Below are 18,426 nucleotides of genomic sequence, written 5' to 3'. Positions count from 1 at the left end.
ACTTTACATTCCCAACCTGAATGTTACAAAATCATATTTAACTTTAAAACAAGTTTCTTACCTTCTGAAGGCCACCTTAATAAATGCTTATGTAGGTTAACATAAAAAGAGAAGACTTTAGGTTAGAAACTGACTCACTGTGGAAGGAATTCTAGAATTTGTGTAAGAAAAAGTCCCTGTTATGTTCCCATGAGGACCTGGAGGAGGAGGAGGAGGAGGAGGAGGAGGAGGAGGAGGAATAACAATACCTATATTCTCTCCTTCATCTATTAGAAAAAAACATCAATTGCAGAAAACCACCTAATTGTTAACATCCACTTGAAACACTACAAACTATAGTATCAGCACTTGGAACCAGAGAAATTGTGTGAATATAAGTTATCATTCAGATAAAAAATTTTAAAAATCAAATGATCTGTTAAACCTCCAATTTTTACTTTGAGATATTTAAAGCCTATGTTGATGTAACTCAAATATTTTCCTTTTTACACATTTGACTAAGTTTATACTCAGTATACCTACCAGACCTGGATCAGGTTAATTGCATAGGAAGATTTTTACTATCTATACATTTTTTCTTAAATTAATTTTAAAAAAGCATAGTAAAGAGTCTGAGGACAAATTATTCAACTGTTTATCATACATAAGACCGCATGACTATAATACAAAGGGGGGTTCTTTTTCATTTAACGTTACAATATACACAGCAAGTCCGGACTAGATCTTACAATCTGAACACAGGTATTTAACCTTTTCCATGCTGTTTATGTTTACAATGCACAGAAGTCCTGTAACCAAACTGTGTAGTAAAGCACACAAAACTGGACTGTAACATAACACAGTATGCAGAAGCACTGGATTTTATGACTTACTTTATGTAAATATTGGTTTAAAAACTGTTTTAGGGGGTTTTGTGGTTTGTTTTTTGTTGTTGGGGTTTTTTTTTTGTTGTTGTTTGTTTGTTTTTTGGTGCTTGCTAAGATGTGGCAACCAGCACAGAAAAAAAAAATGACCTGACCCATATAGTGTTTTAACCTCACGTTCCACATTCCTAAACAGCAGTAACTACTGGATTCTGTTTGATATTGCTATACTCAAGGTGATATCCTTTTATTCACTGTAAACCTTTATGAACTATCAAGTTCAAAAAAAAAATCATCCACAGGCTTGACATTTAATTACAAAATAAATATGGATTTCCTGATTAACAACAAAAAAATTTTTGTGGTTTATAAAAACGGATATTTCCAAGTTTCCATTCACATTTACATAGTTTTAAGCCTTTCTTTTGTCACTGTTTACATATAAAAACCTGTTTTGTTCAGAAAAAATTGGCCTAGTCAGCCACATGGAGTTGACCAATAAAAAGTAACGTGGTGTTCTGCTGAGTTGTTTCGAACAGGGTTATCGGCAGAGGTAGATTACTGCTTCTTTTCTAGGCTTCTTTTGATCCTGGACAGGTAAATTACTACATCTTCATTCTCCCAATTTAACCGCTCAAAAGTATAACACCCTAAAATTGGTCAATTTAAAATGGGAACACAAATTTAGCAACTGCCAGACTGTGTTACATTAAGGCAGCATAATCTCAAAACGAGGCACCTGTTAAATACCAGCCTGTTCACTTCAGGTCATGCTCAGAGTTCTGCTTTACTCCTGCTCCTAGTTTGGACCTATTGGTGCAATCAAGGTCTTGCGTTCAAGTTTACAAGTAGGTTAATCAGGAATACAAGAATCAACTGCTGGCTCCATAGCTTCTGGATCCAGTGTCCCTTTACCTTCAGAAGCCTGAACACATTTAGAATGTGACAGATGTTGTAATCTTGAATTAGATGTCAATCTATTATGTTCAGTACACAGATTGCTGTAAATGTATTGGCTATGGATTCAACAACAGTTCCAGTTTTGTTTAAGCAATAGTACAGCCATAATTTTCAACTGACATTTAAAAATGGTCTAGTTACACCTTGTGTCAAAGTGCAGAACTGCTACATTATTGGTTACAGACATCTATGTGCTATAAAAACAGCTTTGGTACAATAAATTATCAAAAAAGAAAATAAATTTTTGTAAAATTCACAGCATAATTGTGAGGCAAAAAAGCAGTCACATAAAATTCTGCATTTTTTAAAAATGTTCAGGATGAACAGAAGACATCTTTGTGCAGAAGAAATGGTGGAGATACCACGTGCCGAGAAAAAGCAAAAGAAAAAGTAAAAAGCAGGAAGGGACACAGCTGTAGCTATTTCCATCAAAGCAAACCACTACTTCTGTGACCTTCAACCAATAAGGAAGTCAACTTTATGACACACGCAAAGTGACCTTGCAATACCTTACAATTAGTGGGTCACAAAAGTCTATTTTAAAAGAAAGGCCTCTTGAATTACCCATTCTCTGTGTTTTCAGCATTAAGGACTGTCTGCAAAAGCATGTCCACAAGTGATTGCATCTGAAATGGTAGGCTCTTCTGATTTCGAGTCCAAATCCATAAGGCCAAAGGTTATCCCAAAGACCACCACTCAGACCTCCTCAGGACTGGCCACGACTGACCCGTTGATTGCTTCTCAGTGCACCTTGGTTAGGAGACCAGTCACGTTCCACTCCCATCTTCCTGTGGCCTCCACAACAGGAGGCCCACAGGATCCCACGTAATTGCTGCTTTGCTCCTCAGTAGGTTCAGATAGGAGAGTTCTGATCCCCGCCACTTAGCATGCTTAATGTGCCTTACAAACTTCAACACAATCGTCCCTTTCATACAGCTGAAGATGATGTTTGTGTAAGCTGGAGGTCCCTCTTCCTTACAGTACTGCATTTCGGTGCCCAAGTGTATTTAGAGGACTTAAAAACCCAAATCCACACCCCACCCCCACCCAAACAAAAACAAAAACAAAAAAAGAAAAAGGAAAAGGGGGGGGAGGAGGAAAAAAACAAAAACACCCTAATGGGGCCCTATGCAAATTATGTGCAGTGCCTTTTTATTTCAAAATTAGTTGGCAAATGACCAAGACCAACATCTGAACATTAACTTTTTTGTTGAATAGAAAGACAAAAAAAACCACTATGACTAGGAGGTGGCAAGTTAAATGGGGGAGGCAAAAAGAGGATACCTCTGAGCTATCCGTGAAGATGGATTTGGACATGGCTCTTAAAAACTTCATTGTCCCTTTGCAATCTTTTCAAGTTAAAAAAAAAAAAAAAGCTTTGCCCTCTTGTAGCGGTTCAGTGTGTTAATCTCCTTCTGATTCAAGCAGCTTTGCACTTTGTTTTTGGAAAAAAACACCACTTCTATAAAAACACACAAGAAACAAACTCAAGTTTCAATGTAGTCACGAGCTAGCTACAGGACTCTGTTGCACACACACTCCTGTCATGGGGGACTCTTCTCTGTCAGCCCCTTGCCTCATCGTCAGATGTCCTTCAGTCATGTAATGTGCAGGACCTGTATTAGCAGAAAATTGGTATGTTGGATGTCCAGCTATGCCAGTCTCTTGGCGGGGATTGGAGTAGACGGTCAAATTTACGTCCATAGCTCCATTCTGTCCAAAGTCCAAGGTGTTAGCAGCCACTGGGCGGTTCTGGTAGGCCTGATTGCCTTGATTACCAGTAGAGGAGGAAGATGTCGAGGAAGAAGTTGTTGAGGAAGACAGGGATGTCATGGAGTGGTGACTGTGGCCAACCTCCATAGAATCCTGGGTAGAGGAGCTATTTGTTGGAGAATTGTAGACCCTTGGCCTGGTCCGGTTACCCAAGGCTTGCTGTCCATGGTGATGGTGGTGATGATGGTGGTGGTGGTGGTGATGGGAACTGTTTCCATGGTGATGATGCAATGCATTCTGCTGAGGGGCTACATGAAAGGTTGTTTCTTGAACAGGATGGGTTTCAACAGTGACTTGTGTAGGAGCTTCAGTGCCTGACCAGCCAAGAGGAGCTGGAAATTGCTGACGCACCTATAAAAAAACACATTTTGAAAGAATTATTCAGAATGCCGTTTTCAAACTTATCTTTGATGATGTAAATGTTCTCATGCCATAGCTTCAATTAGGGAGAGTCTTTCAAACTTTGAGCATGTAAGTTCTTGAAATACAAAATTCTAATTATGTTCCAGAGTGAAAAGAGAATTTACCATGAAAGTGGCAATTTTTTAGGAAGTTATATTAGTACAAAAGGCTGATATATTTCACTAGCCACTGTCTTTCCTTAGGAGCATTGTCTGTGCTAAACTTTTTCTGTAAGAACCAAATACATAAGTATTTTTGAGGGGTCTAAGAGAAACTCTTTATTTTTCCCCTAAGTTCCCTTCTCTTTTCTTTGTTGTTAAAGTGAAAGGGTTACTATCATTCTAGCTGCTCAACAATTTCTCCATCCAACCCACCAGTCATAACTGCTGAGTCTACAAAGAAAACAATTAAGAATGTCATGAGAGAATCTACAGAGTGGCAGAAAATTTTTGCAAGCTACTCCTCTGACCGACGATTATTATTTCAACTTTTTAACATATTCTTAATAAAAACTTAAGAAAAACATAGTTAATAAATGGGCAAATGAACTAAACAAGACACCTCTCAAAAGAAATGCAAATGGCTAACAAATTCATGAAAAAGTGTTCAACTTCTTTAGCATAAACTTTAGTTAGAATGGCAACTAAGAATCGAACAATAATAAATGCTGGAGAGGATGTGGAGAAAAAGGAACACCTTTATACCATTTGGGGACTGTAAATTAATGCAATCACTATGGAAATCAGTATAGTGGCTTCTCAAAACACTAGGCATAGAACCATTATATGACCCGGCTATGCCACTCCTTTGCAATGAAATGAAGTCAGCATACTATTGTAATGAATGCACACCCATGTTTATAGCAACACAATTCTCAATTAGCCAAATTATAAAACCAGTTTAGGTGACTGTCAAAGAATGAGTGGATAAAGAAAATGTGATGTATACACACACAATAGAGTTTAGAATAGAAGAATGAAATAGAATAGAAGAATGAAATTATGTTACGTACAGGAAAATGGATACCGACATTATTTTAAATCAATGAATCAAACTCGTGTTTTCTATCATAGACTAATAAGTTTACATTTCAAAATGGATCCCAGACCTGGCCTTTTCTCCCTAATTCCACCAATACCACTTAGATCAGGCCACTAGAACCTCTTGCCTAATATAAACGCCTCCAAAGTGAATTTCCAGCTTCCATCCGCTCCTCCTGCAAAGAGTGGCAGGAATACCTTTTATGAACACAAATTTAACCACTTTCCTATTTGGAATTCTCTAATGACTTCTCCACACACTGAGAAAAACAAAATAGTGCAAAATACCTACTATGTCTTTATCATCTGTCCAATGGCCTTTCTCCAACCTCCTTCTCTAGCCCCATGGATTCTAACCACACAGGATCTTCTTTCCATCCCTCCACAACCCAAGATCTTTCAAATGCCTCATGACATGTTTACTGTTTCCTTCAGCAGAGAATGTTCCTGTTTCTAATCTCTGCATGGATGCCTCTTATCATTTCAGTTCCAGAGTCTTCCCTAACCACTCTGGCCAATGTTGCCCCCATCCTGTGTGGCACAGGCTACTGGTTATCCACAAAAAGTGCTTCTCATTCCTGAGCATATGGCTGCACTACACTTTCTAGCCTCCCCTATATTTAGGCGTGGCCATGTGACTAAAATATCAGTGGAATGAGAGAGTCAATGTCACTGCTAGCCTGGCATACAGAATTCCTCCCAAGTCCTTCTGCCTGCTGGATACTGCATAGTGGGCAACTAGGCCCTGGGTAAAGTTTCCCTCCACCTTGGGAAAGGTGGAGCCACAAGAAGACAGAAGATTAGGATGCAGAAGACAGCAATGCCACTAACTCAATACACACACTCTGCACTGTTATATAAGAAAAAAAAACCCCAGCAAGGTGCAGTGGGACATGACTGTAATTCCAGGTACTCTGAAGGGTGACGCAGTAAGACTGCATGTTTGAGACCAGCCTTAGCAGCTCAATAAGGACCACCCCTCCCTGCAAAAAGCCACCCAATTTTTAACCTACCATACTGTGGGGGTGGGGGTCGAGGGTCTATCATCAGACTTTTGGCCTGCTGTAAGTAACTCATCTCATCCAACAAATTAACTCATTATCTATCACATTAGCCTTTACTACTTACTTTTTCAAACGAAGTGCCTCAAACATGCCAGGAAAGGCAAGTGTGATACCTCTGAGCTACACTGCCAGTCCCAATTTTTTTTTAACAGTTAATGTTACTTACAACCCCCACCCCCCAACACACACCTATACTAGGGACTGAACCTGGGCATGCTCTACTACTGAGTATATCCCCAGCCCTTTTTATTTATTTATTTTTTTTATTTTTATTTTTATTTTTTTTTAAATATTTATTTTCCAGTTTTCGGTAGACACAACATCCTTGCTTGTATGTGGTGCTGAGGATCGAACCCGGGCTGCACGCATGCCAGGCGAGCGCGCTACCGCTTGAGCCACAACCCCAGCCCCCCTTTTTATTTTTTGACAGGAACTTGCTTAGTTATCTGGGCTGCTCTCAAACTTGCAATCCTCCTGCCTTAGTCTCTCCAGTAGCTGGGATTACAGGCCCACACCACCATACCAGGACACTACTTGCAATTTTTATTCATGTTTCTTTGTGTTTATTTGTATCATTGTAAGCTCCAGGAAGGCAAAGACTATCGCCAATGGCTAGCACAAACCATGGAGTATTTATTTAATGAAGAAGATCTGAGACGTAAACCTTAAGAGGTACTACTGACAAGAATCCAATAGGAAAAATAGGCAGAGTTCTCAAAAAATAAAATATAGGACTGGGGATATAGCTCAGTTGGTAGAGTGCTTGCCTCGCATGCATTAGGCCTTGGGTTCAATCCCCAGCACCAAAAAAAGAAAAAAGAAAAGAAAATACAGGTTGAGATTCCTTAATTCAAAATTCTTTGAAATCCTTATATTAGGACACTCAGCTGATAAAATCTCTGTAGACATTACACAATCTAAAAAACTCTAAACTCACATACCTAAAACCCTAGATAGCACTGAACCATACAGTTGCTTGTCATAATCAGCAGGGGCTGGTTCTAGGGCCCCTGGGGACACCACAATCCATGGATGTTCAAGTTCCTTATGTAAGAGTGTTAACACTTGTATAACCTATGCCCACTCTCCCTTCTACTTCACAAATTACCTTTAGATTATTTTAAAATACCTAATATAAACTAAACACTATGAAAATAGTTGTTAATGCTATATTGTTTAAAGAATAATGACAAGAAATGTTCATTTGCAGTTGATCATTCATTCATACATACCTGTGATACAGGTGAATTTATAAATTGGGCATAATAAGAGACTGACAACAACAATAATAAAACAGAATAATTGTTATGATATAATATAATGAAAGCTGTGTCAGTATTGTTGCTCTCAAAAATATTTTATTGTACTTTCACCTTTTTGCTTAAAGAAATCATCTTATGGCTGCTCTTGGTGTATCTCAAGTGCCAACATCACAGCTCTTGTGCTTTGAGATCATTATCAAGTATAATAATAAGGGTTACTTAAACATAAGCAGTGTTGAGACTGATGATCTGATAACTAAAAGTAAAGCTGCAAGTTAATAAACTGTAAAGTCACTTGGAGGACAATTTGGTTATAGTTATCAAAATTCCAAGTCACTTGGCCATTTTACTTCCAATTATTTTCAGGAATTTGTATCACAGACAAATTGTATATGTACAAATGATATATGTACAGGATTATTTATTATACCATTAGTAAAAAGAGTTAGAAATAACTAAATGTCCACTAATAAGGGATTAATAAGATAAAATTATGGAATATTTAAACAATGGAACACCATGAAACTGAAGGGAAGAGAGGTACTCTCAATATCCTGATATAGGAAGACCTCTAAAATATATGCCAAATGTTAGAAAACAGAAGAGGTAAAAGTGTGTGTGGTCTACTATTTGTGTACAAATGTTGGGTGAAGAATATATTTGTATTTGCTTGTATATGCATAAAATATTTTACAAAGGATATAAAAACTAATAACATCAGTTTTTATTAAAAATTGGATGGCTAGAGAATATGAAAGGGAAGACTTTTCATTGAAATGACCATTTATATTTTACTTGTTTTTTCAACCATGTGATTATACAACTATTCAAAATTAAATAATATGCAAGGATGGTGCACACCTATGATCCCAGGTACTTGGAAGGGTGAGGCAGGAGGATCACTGCCTCAAAGCCAGCTTGGGAAAGACCCTGTTAAGGGAAGGAGGGGGAGATGAAGAGGGAGAAGGGAAGGAATGGAAAGGAAGGGAAAGGGAAAGGAAAGAATTTGAAGCAGAATATTGACTTCTGTCAAGCACAGGTGGCCTTATGTTATCCCATTTGGAAGAGAGGAAGGAAGGATAGTCTAAAGAATTTGGGACAGCCTTTAGGAGTAGCTACACTTAAGATCTGAAGTCTAAACAGCAGTTACTAGGTAAGAGTGGAGAAAAAAGTGTTCTAGGCTAAGAGCGTAGGCAATGTAAGAAAAGTAAGAGAAGAGAGGTGGCATATCCCAAAAAAGTTGTGTGTGGGGTGGTGGGAGAATCAATATTAAGAGAGTAAGGGCAGAGGATAAAGATGGAGGCTATATCATGGAAATCATTATGAATTTGGTAAGAAGTCTGAATTTCAATTTTAAATACAATGTCAAGCCAAAAACTGGTATAAAGTCAGGGAAATAGTAAGATCAGACACTTTAAGTTCACCTGGCTGCAGAGAAGAGAATGGTGCTGACAGGTGAATGGAATGGGACACTGGAAGACCAAGATATTCTTCATAGTAAGACAGGGGAGAGATGCTGCAGAATGAGGTTAAGTGGAGAAAATTAAAAACAAATTTAGATGTTGAGATTCCAAATAATTTACTGTTCAATTTAGTGTGGGAGATGAAGAAAAGGAATCAATAATGAACTCCCAGTCCTCGGGCTTATGACTTGAGCACATGAATGAATTTAGGGTGTTTGTTTGTTTGTTTAAACCAAGAATAGGTGATAGAACAAGAATTGGGCTGGGGGTGAAAATGTCAGTATCAGTTTATGTGATCCACCTGCAGGATCATATTGTTGAGATTTTCCTAAGTAATGTTTGTAGTAAATAATTAAAAATAAAGGCCCTATAGCTCAGGAGTGAAATCTAAATATAAAAACAAAGATTTAGGAAGGCCTGATATAAAGATGATGAGTGCTATCATTGGGAAGAGTTGCTGAAGTCATCCAGGAAGTATGCAAAGTCAGAAGAGGCAGGACACATGTCACACTTCAAGGCACACTGGGGTTTCATGGTGAGTAGGAGAATCCAATAGAGAAGACAGTAAAGGAAAGGTCAGAGAAATGGGGACATGGGGAAGCATACTACTAACGAAACCAGAAAGTGTTTTAAAAAGCAGGGAGAACCAACATTGTCAAATGCAGTTAAGAAATAAATATAGATAAAGCATCAAAGTGTCTATTGGACTCACAGGTGAAGATTATCACTTGCACTGGCACCAGGGCTAGGGACAGGAAGCTAAATGAAGTGACCAGAGTGTTCTTCCAAAGAGTGAAGAAAAGAGATCTCAGGTTAGCAGAGTGTAGGGTGAGAAAGACAGGGGAATATATAAAGATTTTGCTTGATACAGGAGAGAACTGAGAGTGATGAAATGCCCCTGGTCAGGAAGGGTCCAGAGGGAAGAAGAGGCTGCAGATACATGCCAGAGGGCAAGGTACTTTAGAGAGCAGGAGGTAAGGGCCAGGTGGGCTTGGCCTTAGACAGGTGGAAACGCCCTGCTTCTAATGAAAAGGAGGTGGAGGAGAATTAGATGAATTTGCACAAAGGCAGAACTGCACTTGGAAGATGGGGGTACCACGGATTGAACTCAGGGGCATTCAACCACTGAGCCACATGCCCAGCCCTATTTTGTATTTTATTTAGAGACAGGGTCTCCCTGAGTTGTTTAGCACCTCACCATTGCCAAGGCTGGCTTTGAACTCACGTTTCTCCAGCCTCAGTTTCACAAGCCACTAGGATTACAGGCGTGTGCCACCGGGCCCAGCAGGACCACATTTTTAATGATACAAAGTGGAGGGGGTTCCTGTCTGAAGACTGACTTCCTTATAAACCAAGAGTAAGTGGAAACAGAAGGAGAAGCCAAAATTTCTATTAAGAGAAGAAAAGTCTGGAATAATTAATGAGAGAAAAATGGGACAACTGGAGAAAAATGTAAGATCAATCAGTAAAAGCTGGGAATATTAACAAACAGCTGTGTCTTAGATCTTCTCCAGCAACACTGGGCTGCCTAGTCATAAGATGGTAATACTAATCACCATCAGGTATATTTCATCCATTAAACACACTGGCCTCTCACGATAAAGCATCATGATGTTAAAAAAAAAAAAAAAAAAAAAAAAAGGCATCATGATGCAGCACAGTAGGAACAATTTTAGAGAGGTATTTGAAATTATTAGGATGTGCTTCTTCAGTTAGAATAAAGCTATATTTCCTTAGAAATAAGGACACTATGAACCTTTAGAATAAATGACATGTCATCCAATACTGCTAAACGTGAGCAGGAAAGGTTAACGAGCACCATGTGAGAGCATACCTGGGGACTGTGTGTCTCACAGTCCATGGCCTGGACGGCAGCCGTGAAATGCCCACCGCTGTGCCGATGCTGGTGCGTCGGGTCTGACCTGGCTCTCCCGCTGTTGCTTGTCCCCGATGATCCACCTTAAATATCACAATACAGTATAACCTGTTAGTTTGAAGTTGATTCTGTCCAACAATGTATATCACAAGGTCACTGGATTCTCTGACTAAAACAAGTTCTCTCACATCAGCCAGTGAACTAAATAAAACCACGTTTGGTCAGGTGCAGGGAAAACTCAAGCGTGGGCAAATCATTCCATTTTAAAAAGTAATTTAAAATTCTGGTTAATAAATACTTGTTTCCTCCTACAGACAGACCATTAGATGTGCAATTAAACTGTGGGAGTCTTGGAGGGAATCAATTTACTACTAATAACTTACAACAGATTCAACTAAAGTAATTTAACCCTGCCCGATTTACAAACTTTTATAAACAGTTCAAAAGATTTCCACTTTGTAAAGGAAACATGAAATTATTTGCAAGCCTAGCCGAATATTCAAAGAACAGACCTGAGCTTGACGATGTACTGGAGGTGGTGCCTGAAGACTGTGACTGCTCCATCGCAGGGCTTGTGGATACACTATTACTTGTATTTGTACCTTCATCAGCTGTTTTCTTGAAAAAACTGTGCTGCAGGGCATAATAAGGTTGAATCCGAGTTTTGGGGTCATAATCAAGCATCCTTAAAATGAGGTCTTTGAACTTCAAGTAGTCAGCTACTGTATGACCCGACTCCCCAGCACGTCGCCCACCAGGTCCTCCTGTTTCTACTCCAAGAATATTATGAAGTTTACGGGTTGCTGGTGGTTTGTACTCCTATAAGAGAAAAAGGATCAAAGACTTTATCTAAATGTGTTGGAATGTGTAAAAGCTCACATAATTTAACTATAAGTAAATTTAAATATACTATGTTGAGGCATTTATATGAAGGATACTTTATCATTAGTTCTCCTGCCTTTTCACACATTACTGTTTTGAAAGCACTGTGGTTAGAGAACTCCAACATATTTTTGAGTCCAAAATTGACCATGAAGATCATCTAAGCCTTGGGTCAGCAAACTATAGCTCAACCCAGAGTCCATTTTCACAGTTCCAGCTAGAAATGTTCTGTACATTTTTTAAAAGTTATAGCTCAGCGGTAGAGTGCTCGCCTAGCACGTGCAAGGCGCTGGGTTTGATCCTTAGCACCACATAAAAATAAAGGTATTGTGTCCAACTACAAGTAAAAAAAAATTTTTAAATTATAAAAACAAATAATCAAGCAAACCAAAACATACAAGAATATGCAACAGAGGCCTACGAAGCCCAAAACAATGACACCCCACCACCACCCGCACACAGCAGGGAGTAGTAGGAAGTCCTTTTCTGCTGCTGCATCTGACAACTTGCTGCACTGCCTTCTAGCAGTAGTTCACCAAAGCTTTGACAATCACTCCAACTGTGCCCATAAAGCAGCCCTGGTCTAACCCAACCTGCTCACAGGACATAAATTAAGCAAATTACTAATGCCTCCCCCTTTAAAAAATGTCTAATAAAAAATTACTTGATGTGTTGAGATTTTCTAAAAATTCATTTTTTAAATAAATATTTAATTGATTTATAATATCAACCCTTGACTTTGGCTTCTAAAAACAATGTAGAAATTTGTTCAAGACTTCTTTCTACTCTAAAAGCAAGATGGAGCCAGATAATTTACAAAATCATTACCCCCTTCCCACCTTTTTTGATACTAAGGATTAAACAAAGGGGTGCTTTACCTCTGAACTTTATCCCCAGCATTTTTCATTTTTTGAGACAGCATCTAGCGAAATTTCTGAAGTTGCCCTTGAAACTGTGATCCTCCTGCCTCCACCTCCCAAATTGCTGGGATTACAGGCATGTGACATCTTACTGGACCAAAATCAGTAGTTGGGTGTGGGTGCATGTCTATAATATCAGCTACTTAAGAGGCTGAAGGAAGAAGACTGCAAGTTCAAGACCAGCTTGGGTAATTTAGAGAGACCCTATCTCAAAATAAAATAAAAAGGACAGGGAGATATAACTCAGTAGTAGAACACTTATAAGGCCTGGGATTCAATCCCCAGTACTGATTTGGGGGTTGGCGGGGGGGGGGAGATCCAAACAGAAAGCTATCAGAGAATTGAGGGCCCCAAAGGAATCAGAAATAATAGAATTCTTAAAAAAAAAAAAAAAAAGCCTCTTCCAGGAGAGAAGAGATCTATGATGGGAGGAAGAGCCAGCCTGCCATAGACATGAGTAAGAAGAATCCAGCTCTGACCCAACCTTTGACAGGCAGAAGGAAGGTACAGGGCAGCAGAAGGAAGAAAGATCTCCCAGGCGAGAGAGTTAGATGTGGGTGGGTTAGTAATGGATACAGAGTCTCCCTGGGACCTAGGACACAAAAATTGCTTTGAGGAATATCTCAGACAGTGATGAATAGAATCTGAGTCAAATAAACAAAGACCAGATTCGGCTGAAGTACAAGTAAGATTGATTCAGAACCCAACTAACAGGAAGCCTGACAGAGTGAGAAGAATGTCTGTTTCTAATGGGAAATGATTTATTTCTACCTCAACTGTTCTTAAATACAGAAAAGTTTGGCATATATAAAGTTACAGACACAAAAACTAAAACAAAGGAATCCACAATTAAGTGGGAAAAAAGGATAACAGGAGACCCACATTAACAAGTGGCTGAGATGTTGAAACTGAGAAGGAGATATTTTAAATTAATGAATAGTTTAAGGAATTTGGTTCAAAAGGTGGACAAACAGGCGTGGACAGATGGGAAATTTCAGAAAAGAAAAATTTAAAGGAGGAAAAAATAAAAAAGGGATAACCAAACAGGGTGGCATATGTCTATAATTCCAGCTACTCAGGAGATTAAGGCAGGAAGATTGCCAAATTCAAGGCCAGCCTGGGCATGTGAGACTCTCTAAAAATAAATAAAAAAGCTGAGGAGGTAGCTCGGTGGGTATAGTGCTCCTGAGTTTAACTCCCAATACCAAAAAAAAAAAAAAAAAGACAAATAGAAATGCTAGAATTAAAATATCAAAAGCGAAGAATTTACTTAGTGGCTTTAATAGTAGACCAAACATGGAATTAAGAAAAAAAAAAAAATCAATGAACTAGAAGAAAAAAACAAAGAAATTATCTAAACTAAAAACCCAAAAAGGAAAACAATACCAAATAGAAGCCAAGAACTGTTAGGAGTGAAGAATACCAGAAAGGGCAAATAAAAGAATAAGCATAAAAGATCTATTATCTTTTTAATGTTTTAAAATATCCTTAAAAGTTAATTTTTAAATTTTTTGTTTAAATGGTCCATAATATGTTGTGAGGCTTATACACAGAAGTAAAAATGACAAGAACACAAAAAGTAGGAGGAGTTACACAGAACTACATGGTTATTACATTGTTTATCAAGTGATATAATATTATTTGAAATAAAAATGCTATAAAAGTTGAATGTTATAAGAGCAACATTAAAAAATTATAGACAGCAGCCAAGCAAGTAAAGTCAATGAAGTACCAAAAAGTACTCAATAAACATAAAAGGTGGTTAAAAACACTTAAGGAAACAAGAAACATGTAAAACAAAAAGAACCCAAGTAAAGTAAATCTTAAATCCCATGAGGTGATTAAGCTAAATAATTATTCATTATAAAAGAAACTATCAACCTAGATTAAAAAACTTGCCCCATCCATATATTGCATAAATAAAAACTCGCATCTTAAATATAAAAGTATGAACAGATTTAAAGTAAATGGAGAAAAATATAAATACCATGTAAATGCTAAGAGTAAGAAAGCTAGTATGGCTACAGTAATATTAAAGTAGACTTAAACATTATCAAAGATATAGAGGGACATTTCATAATGATGAAATGATCAATTTATTAGAAATCATAACAATACCACATTGGTATACATCCATTTACAAAGCTTCAAACACTATGAAGCAATGAAAGGGAAACTAAGACATTCAAAATTAATCGGTGAAGGTTAATACTCTTCAGTCGGTTATTGACAGAACAGATACACATGCACAGAAACACCCACACAGCAAGCTTACAAAAGTTGTGAAGAAAAATATCAAACAACTTGACCTATATTATGTATATTTATAGACCACAACAAAAAATATAATTTTTGTCAAGTACACATAAAACATTCATCAAAAGCACAGAGCACATGTGTGCTAGGCCACCGAACAAGTCTCAGGGATTTGGAGGGAAGGGGAAGGTCCAGGGGATTGAACCCAGGAGCACTTAAATCACTGAGCCACATTCCCAGTCCTTTTTAAATTTTGAGACAGGGTCTTGCTAAGTTGTTTAGGGCCTTAATAATTTGCTGAGGCTAGTTTTGAACTTTTGATTCTCCTGCCTCAGTCTCCCGAGTTGCTGGGCTTATAGCTGTGCATCACTGTGTCTGGCATTCTCAGTGAATTTTAAAGGACTAAAATCATATGTTTTGTTATCACAAAGCTATTGAACTAGGAATCAATAAATGGTTTAGAAAAACTCTCAAATATTTTGAAATTATATAAGAAAAAAACTGAATTGTGAGAGCTGGGGCTGTGGCTCAGCAGTAGTACACTTGCCTGGCATGTGTGAGGCACTGAATTCAATCCTCAGCAATGCATATAAATAAATAAAATAAAGGTCTACCAACAACTTTAAAAAGTTAAAAATTGAAATGTGAATTCAAGAAGAAATCACAAGAGAAATAGTTCAAAATAAATGACAGTTACAACATGTCAAAAGTTGCAGGATGCAGCTAAAGCAGTGATTACATGAGAATTTATAACATAAGTACTATAAGAAAATAAGAGGAATCAATGATCTAAGCTTTGTCTTTAAGAAACCAGAAAAAGAGCCAATTCAACTCAAAGTAAAAGACACAATAAAGAACAAAAATGAACACAACAATAACTAGACCAAGATTGGCAGGAGAAAAGGGACTGGCGATGACCCTAAGTCAAAAGTTATTATTGGAAAGATTAATAAACTTGATAATTGGGACATTATCAAGTTAGACTCTGGCAAGACTACTGGGGAAAAAGGATAAGACACATACGATGAATATCAGGAATAAAACAGTCACTGTCATTATAGATCCTCCAAAAATTTAAAAGATAAATGTTACTGATAATTTTATATTAATAATTTCAACAACTTAAGTGAGAAGGAAAGTTTCCTGAAATACACAACTTGTCAAAACTAACTCAAAACCCCCAAAAAAAAAAAAAAAAAAATTGGATAGCCATATATTTATATTCAAAGACATGAATCATAATAGATTACCATTTAACAAAAAGGATGATAGCTTCTTATGATTTTATCAAAGAACACTATTAAACATTTATAAAATAAAATAATGCCAACCTATCTTATACTTATCTTCTCAGAAAATTAAGAAAGAACAATCGTTTTGTGAGGCCAGCATAATCCTGAGATCAAACCCTAATGACAACTATAAATATTCATAATGACACTGAAATAAAATTCCTTACTAATACACTAGTGAAATGAACTCAGCAATATATAAAAGAGAACAGTATATCAACACAAAGCATGGTTTATCATGGGTTGGCATTTCAAAAATTAATTGATGCATTTAACTATATTACAGAAGGAAAATCATATGATCATCTCTATAGACACAGAAACACTGTGTGATAAGATTCAATGTCCATTCATCATTTAAATATCTAAAACGACTCTTAAAACAGACAAAATAATCCTTCAACCTGATAAAGGACATCTACAAAAAACTATGCCAACTAACATCACACTTAATGTTAAATGGCCATGTGCTTTTCTCCTAAGACTAGGAGCCAAGGACAATGTCTTCTCTTACTGTTACTATTCAACATATAGATCTCTTAGTATGATAATCCAAGAATAAGAAGAAATAGAACTGAAAAATAAATAAATAAAACTGCCTTCATTCATACAGGATACTGTCTAAGTAGAAAACGCTGAAAACTCAGTTCTCAACAACAAAATATTAGAACATGGGAATGTAGCAAGGTCTTAGGACACAAAGTCAATATACAAATTCAATTGTATTTCTGTGTATTAGCAATGAAAAATTTAAAAGATAATAAATAAATAAATAAAATTTAAAAATAAATAAAAATTGCCCATTCTCATAAATGGAAACTCAATGCCACTCAAATCAAAACTCTAGCAGGATTTTTTTGGTATAAATGTATGAGATGATTTCTAAAAATTCATATATAAATAGAAAGGATGGAAAATAGAAAATAAATAGCTTTGAAACTGAACAATAGAGCTAGAAGACTTAAACTACTCGAATTCAGGGTCTACTAAAGGCTACAGTAATCAATACTGTGGAATAGATTTAAAGCTAGAGAAGGAAAAGAATATAATTCAAATATGAACAAATAAATGATAAATTCATTTTCGACAAAAGTCCTAAATCAAATCAACAGGGAAAGGGAACTGTTTTCAACAAATGATGCCGACTTTAAACCCTTTACTTTTATTTCATAGTTAAAAATTCAGGACGAACACAGAATCCTAACCACACAAGTAAGAATTTAAAAGTGGGGGGGGGGGTTTGTAAGAACATTTTCACAAACTTGAGGATGGAAAATATTTCTTAAGATCTAAAAAGTACTTCTATTAAAAAAAAATAGACAAATTTTAGAAGTTGCTTCTCATTGAAAGATACCACATTCATAAAAAGAAGTAAGCCAGAGTCCAGGAAAACATACTAACATACATATGTGACAAAGATCTTACATCCAGAGTATGTAAGAAACTCCTAAAACTCTAATTAAACAACCCAATAACAAATGGGCAAAAGACTAGAAAGACTTGTTATACAAATGGCAAATAAGCACATAAACAGGTACACGAATCATGCAGAAATGCAAATACAAACCACTATATATCTACTAGAATGGCTGAAACCCAGATTTCAAACAGTGAGGATGATGCCATGCAACCGGAATTATCATATCATGAAAATATAAAATAATATAAAAACTTTGCAGAACTGTTTAGTATTTTCTTATGAAGGTAAACATACATATACCCTATGGTTCAGCAATTCTACTCTTAGGCAGCACCACCGAAGAAAAAAAAACTATGGGTAGAAAAGACTTACGTATACAGGAATGTTCTCAGAAGCCTTATTCAAATAGTCAAGAATTAGAAACAACCCAGATATTTACTGACAGTGAATATAGATAAACTATTTTATTTATCTGGTACTGGCGATTGAACCCAGGGGTGCTACTTCCCCAGCCCCTTTTTAATTTGAGACCAGGTCTTGTTTACCTATCCAGTCTAGCCTCAAACTTGCAATCCTCCTGACTCAGCCTCTAGAGTCACCGGGATTACAGGCATGTGCCACAACTCCCGGCCTAATATAGATAATTTAGACAGTCATTCAATGAAATACTACAAAGCAACAAAGTAAGTCCTGAAGCATAATAATACAAACGAGTCCTCCAAAATAATGTTTTGATAAATTAATGAAAACAAAATAATAAAAACTGTTAAGATTCTAATGTATATGAAATTTGTCTGTTTAACTAACTATATGATAATAGAAATAACAAGCGGAATGACAAGCCTATATACTGGCTCAACAGGATATTGTGAATGATAAGCTATGTGGATAAATGTAAAAGAGGGACTCTGTGAGGGTCTGCCTGGTAACTTTCATCCCTTCCTTGTGTGAAA

General features: G+C 36.9%; 1 protein-coding gene across 5 annotated transcripts in view; it reads right to left on the bottom strand.

Annotated features, from left to right (window-relative positions):
- Positions 1-612: 612 nt before the first annotated feature.
- The window catches only part of Dyrk1a (dual specificity tyrosine phosphorylation regulated kinase 1A), a 132,921-nt gene continuing 115,107 nt past the window's right edge, over positions 613-18,426 (bottom strand). For 4 of the 5 annotated variants that reach the window (XM_048803675.1, XM_048803676.1, XM_015478774.2 and 1 more), the window contains 3 exons: positions 11,216-11,522; positions 10,662-10,786; positions 613-3,947 (listed from right to left, as the gene is read on the bottom strand). In XM_048803675.1, the coding sequence (XP_048659632.1) occupies positions 3,327-3,947; positions 10,662-10,786; positions 11,216-11,522 (1,053 nt within the window). In that variant the 3' untranslated portion in view covers positions 613-3,326. Of the gene's footprint in view, positions 3,948-5,761; positions 5,805-10,661; positions 10,787-11,215; positions 11,523-18,426 lie in introns of those variants that run through there. The other variant, XM_048803677.1, reaches the window with a different exon arrangement.

The sequence above is a fragment of the Marmota marmota genome, unplaced genomic scaffold (genome assembly GCF_001458135.2).
Source record: "Marmota marmota marmota unplaced genomic scaffold, marMar, whole genome shotgun sequence".
In the NCBI taxonomy this organism is placed as follows: domain Eukaryota; kingdom Metazoa; phylum Chordata; class Mammalia; order Rodentia; family Sciuridae; genus Marmota; species Marmota marmota.
This window is presented reverse-complemented; position numbering and strand designations above follow the sequence as displayed.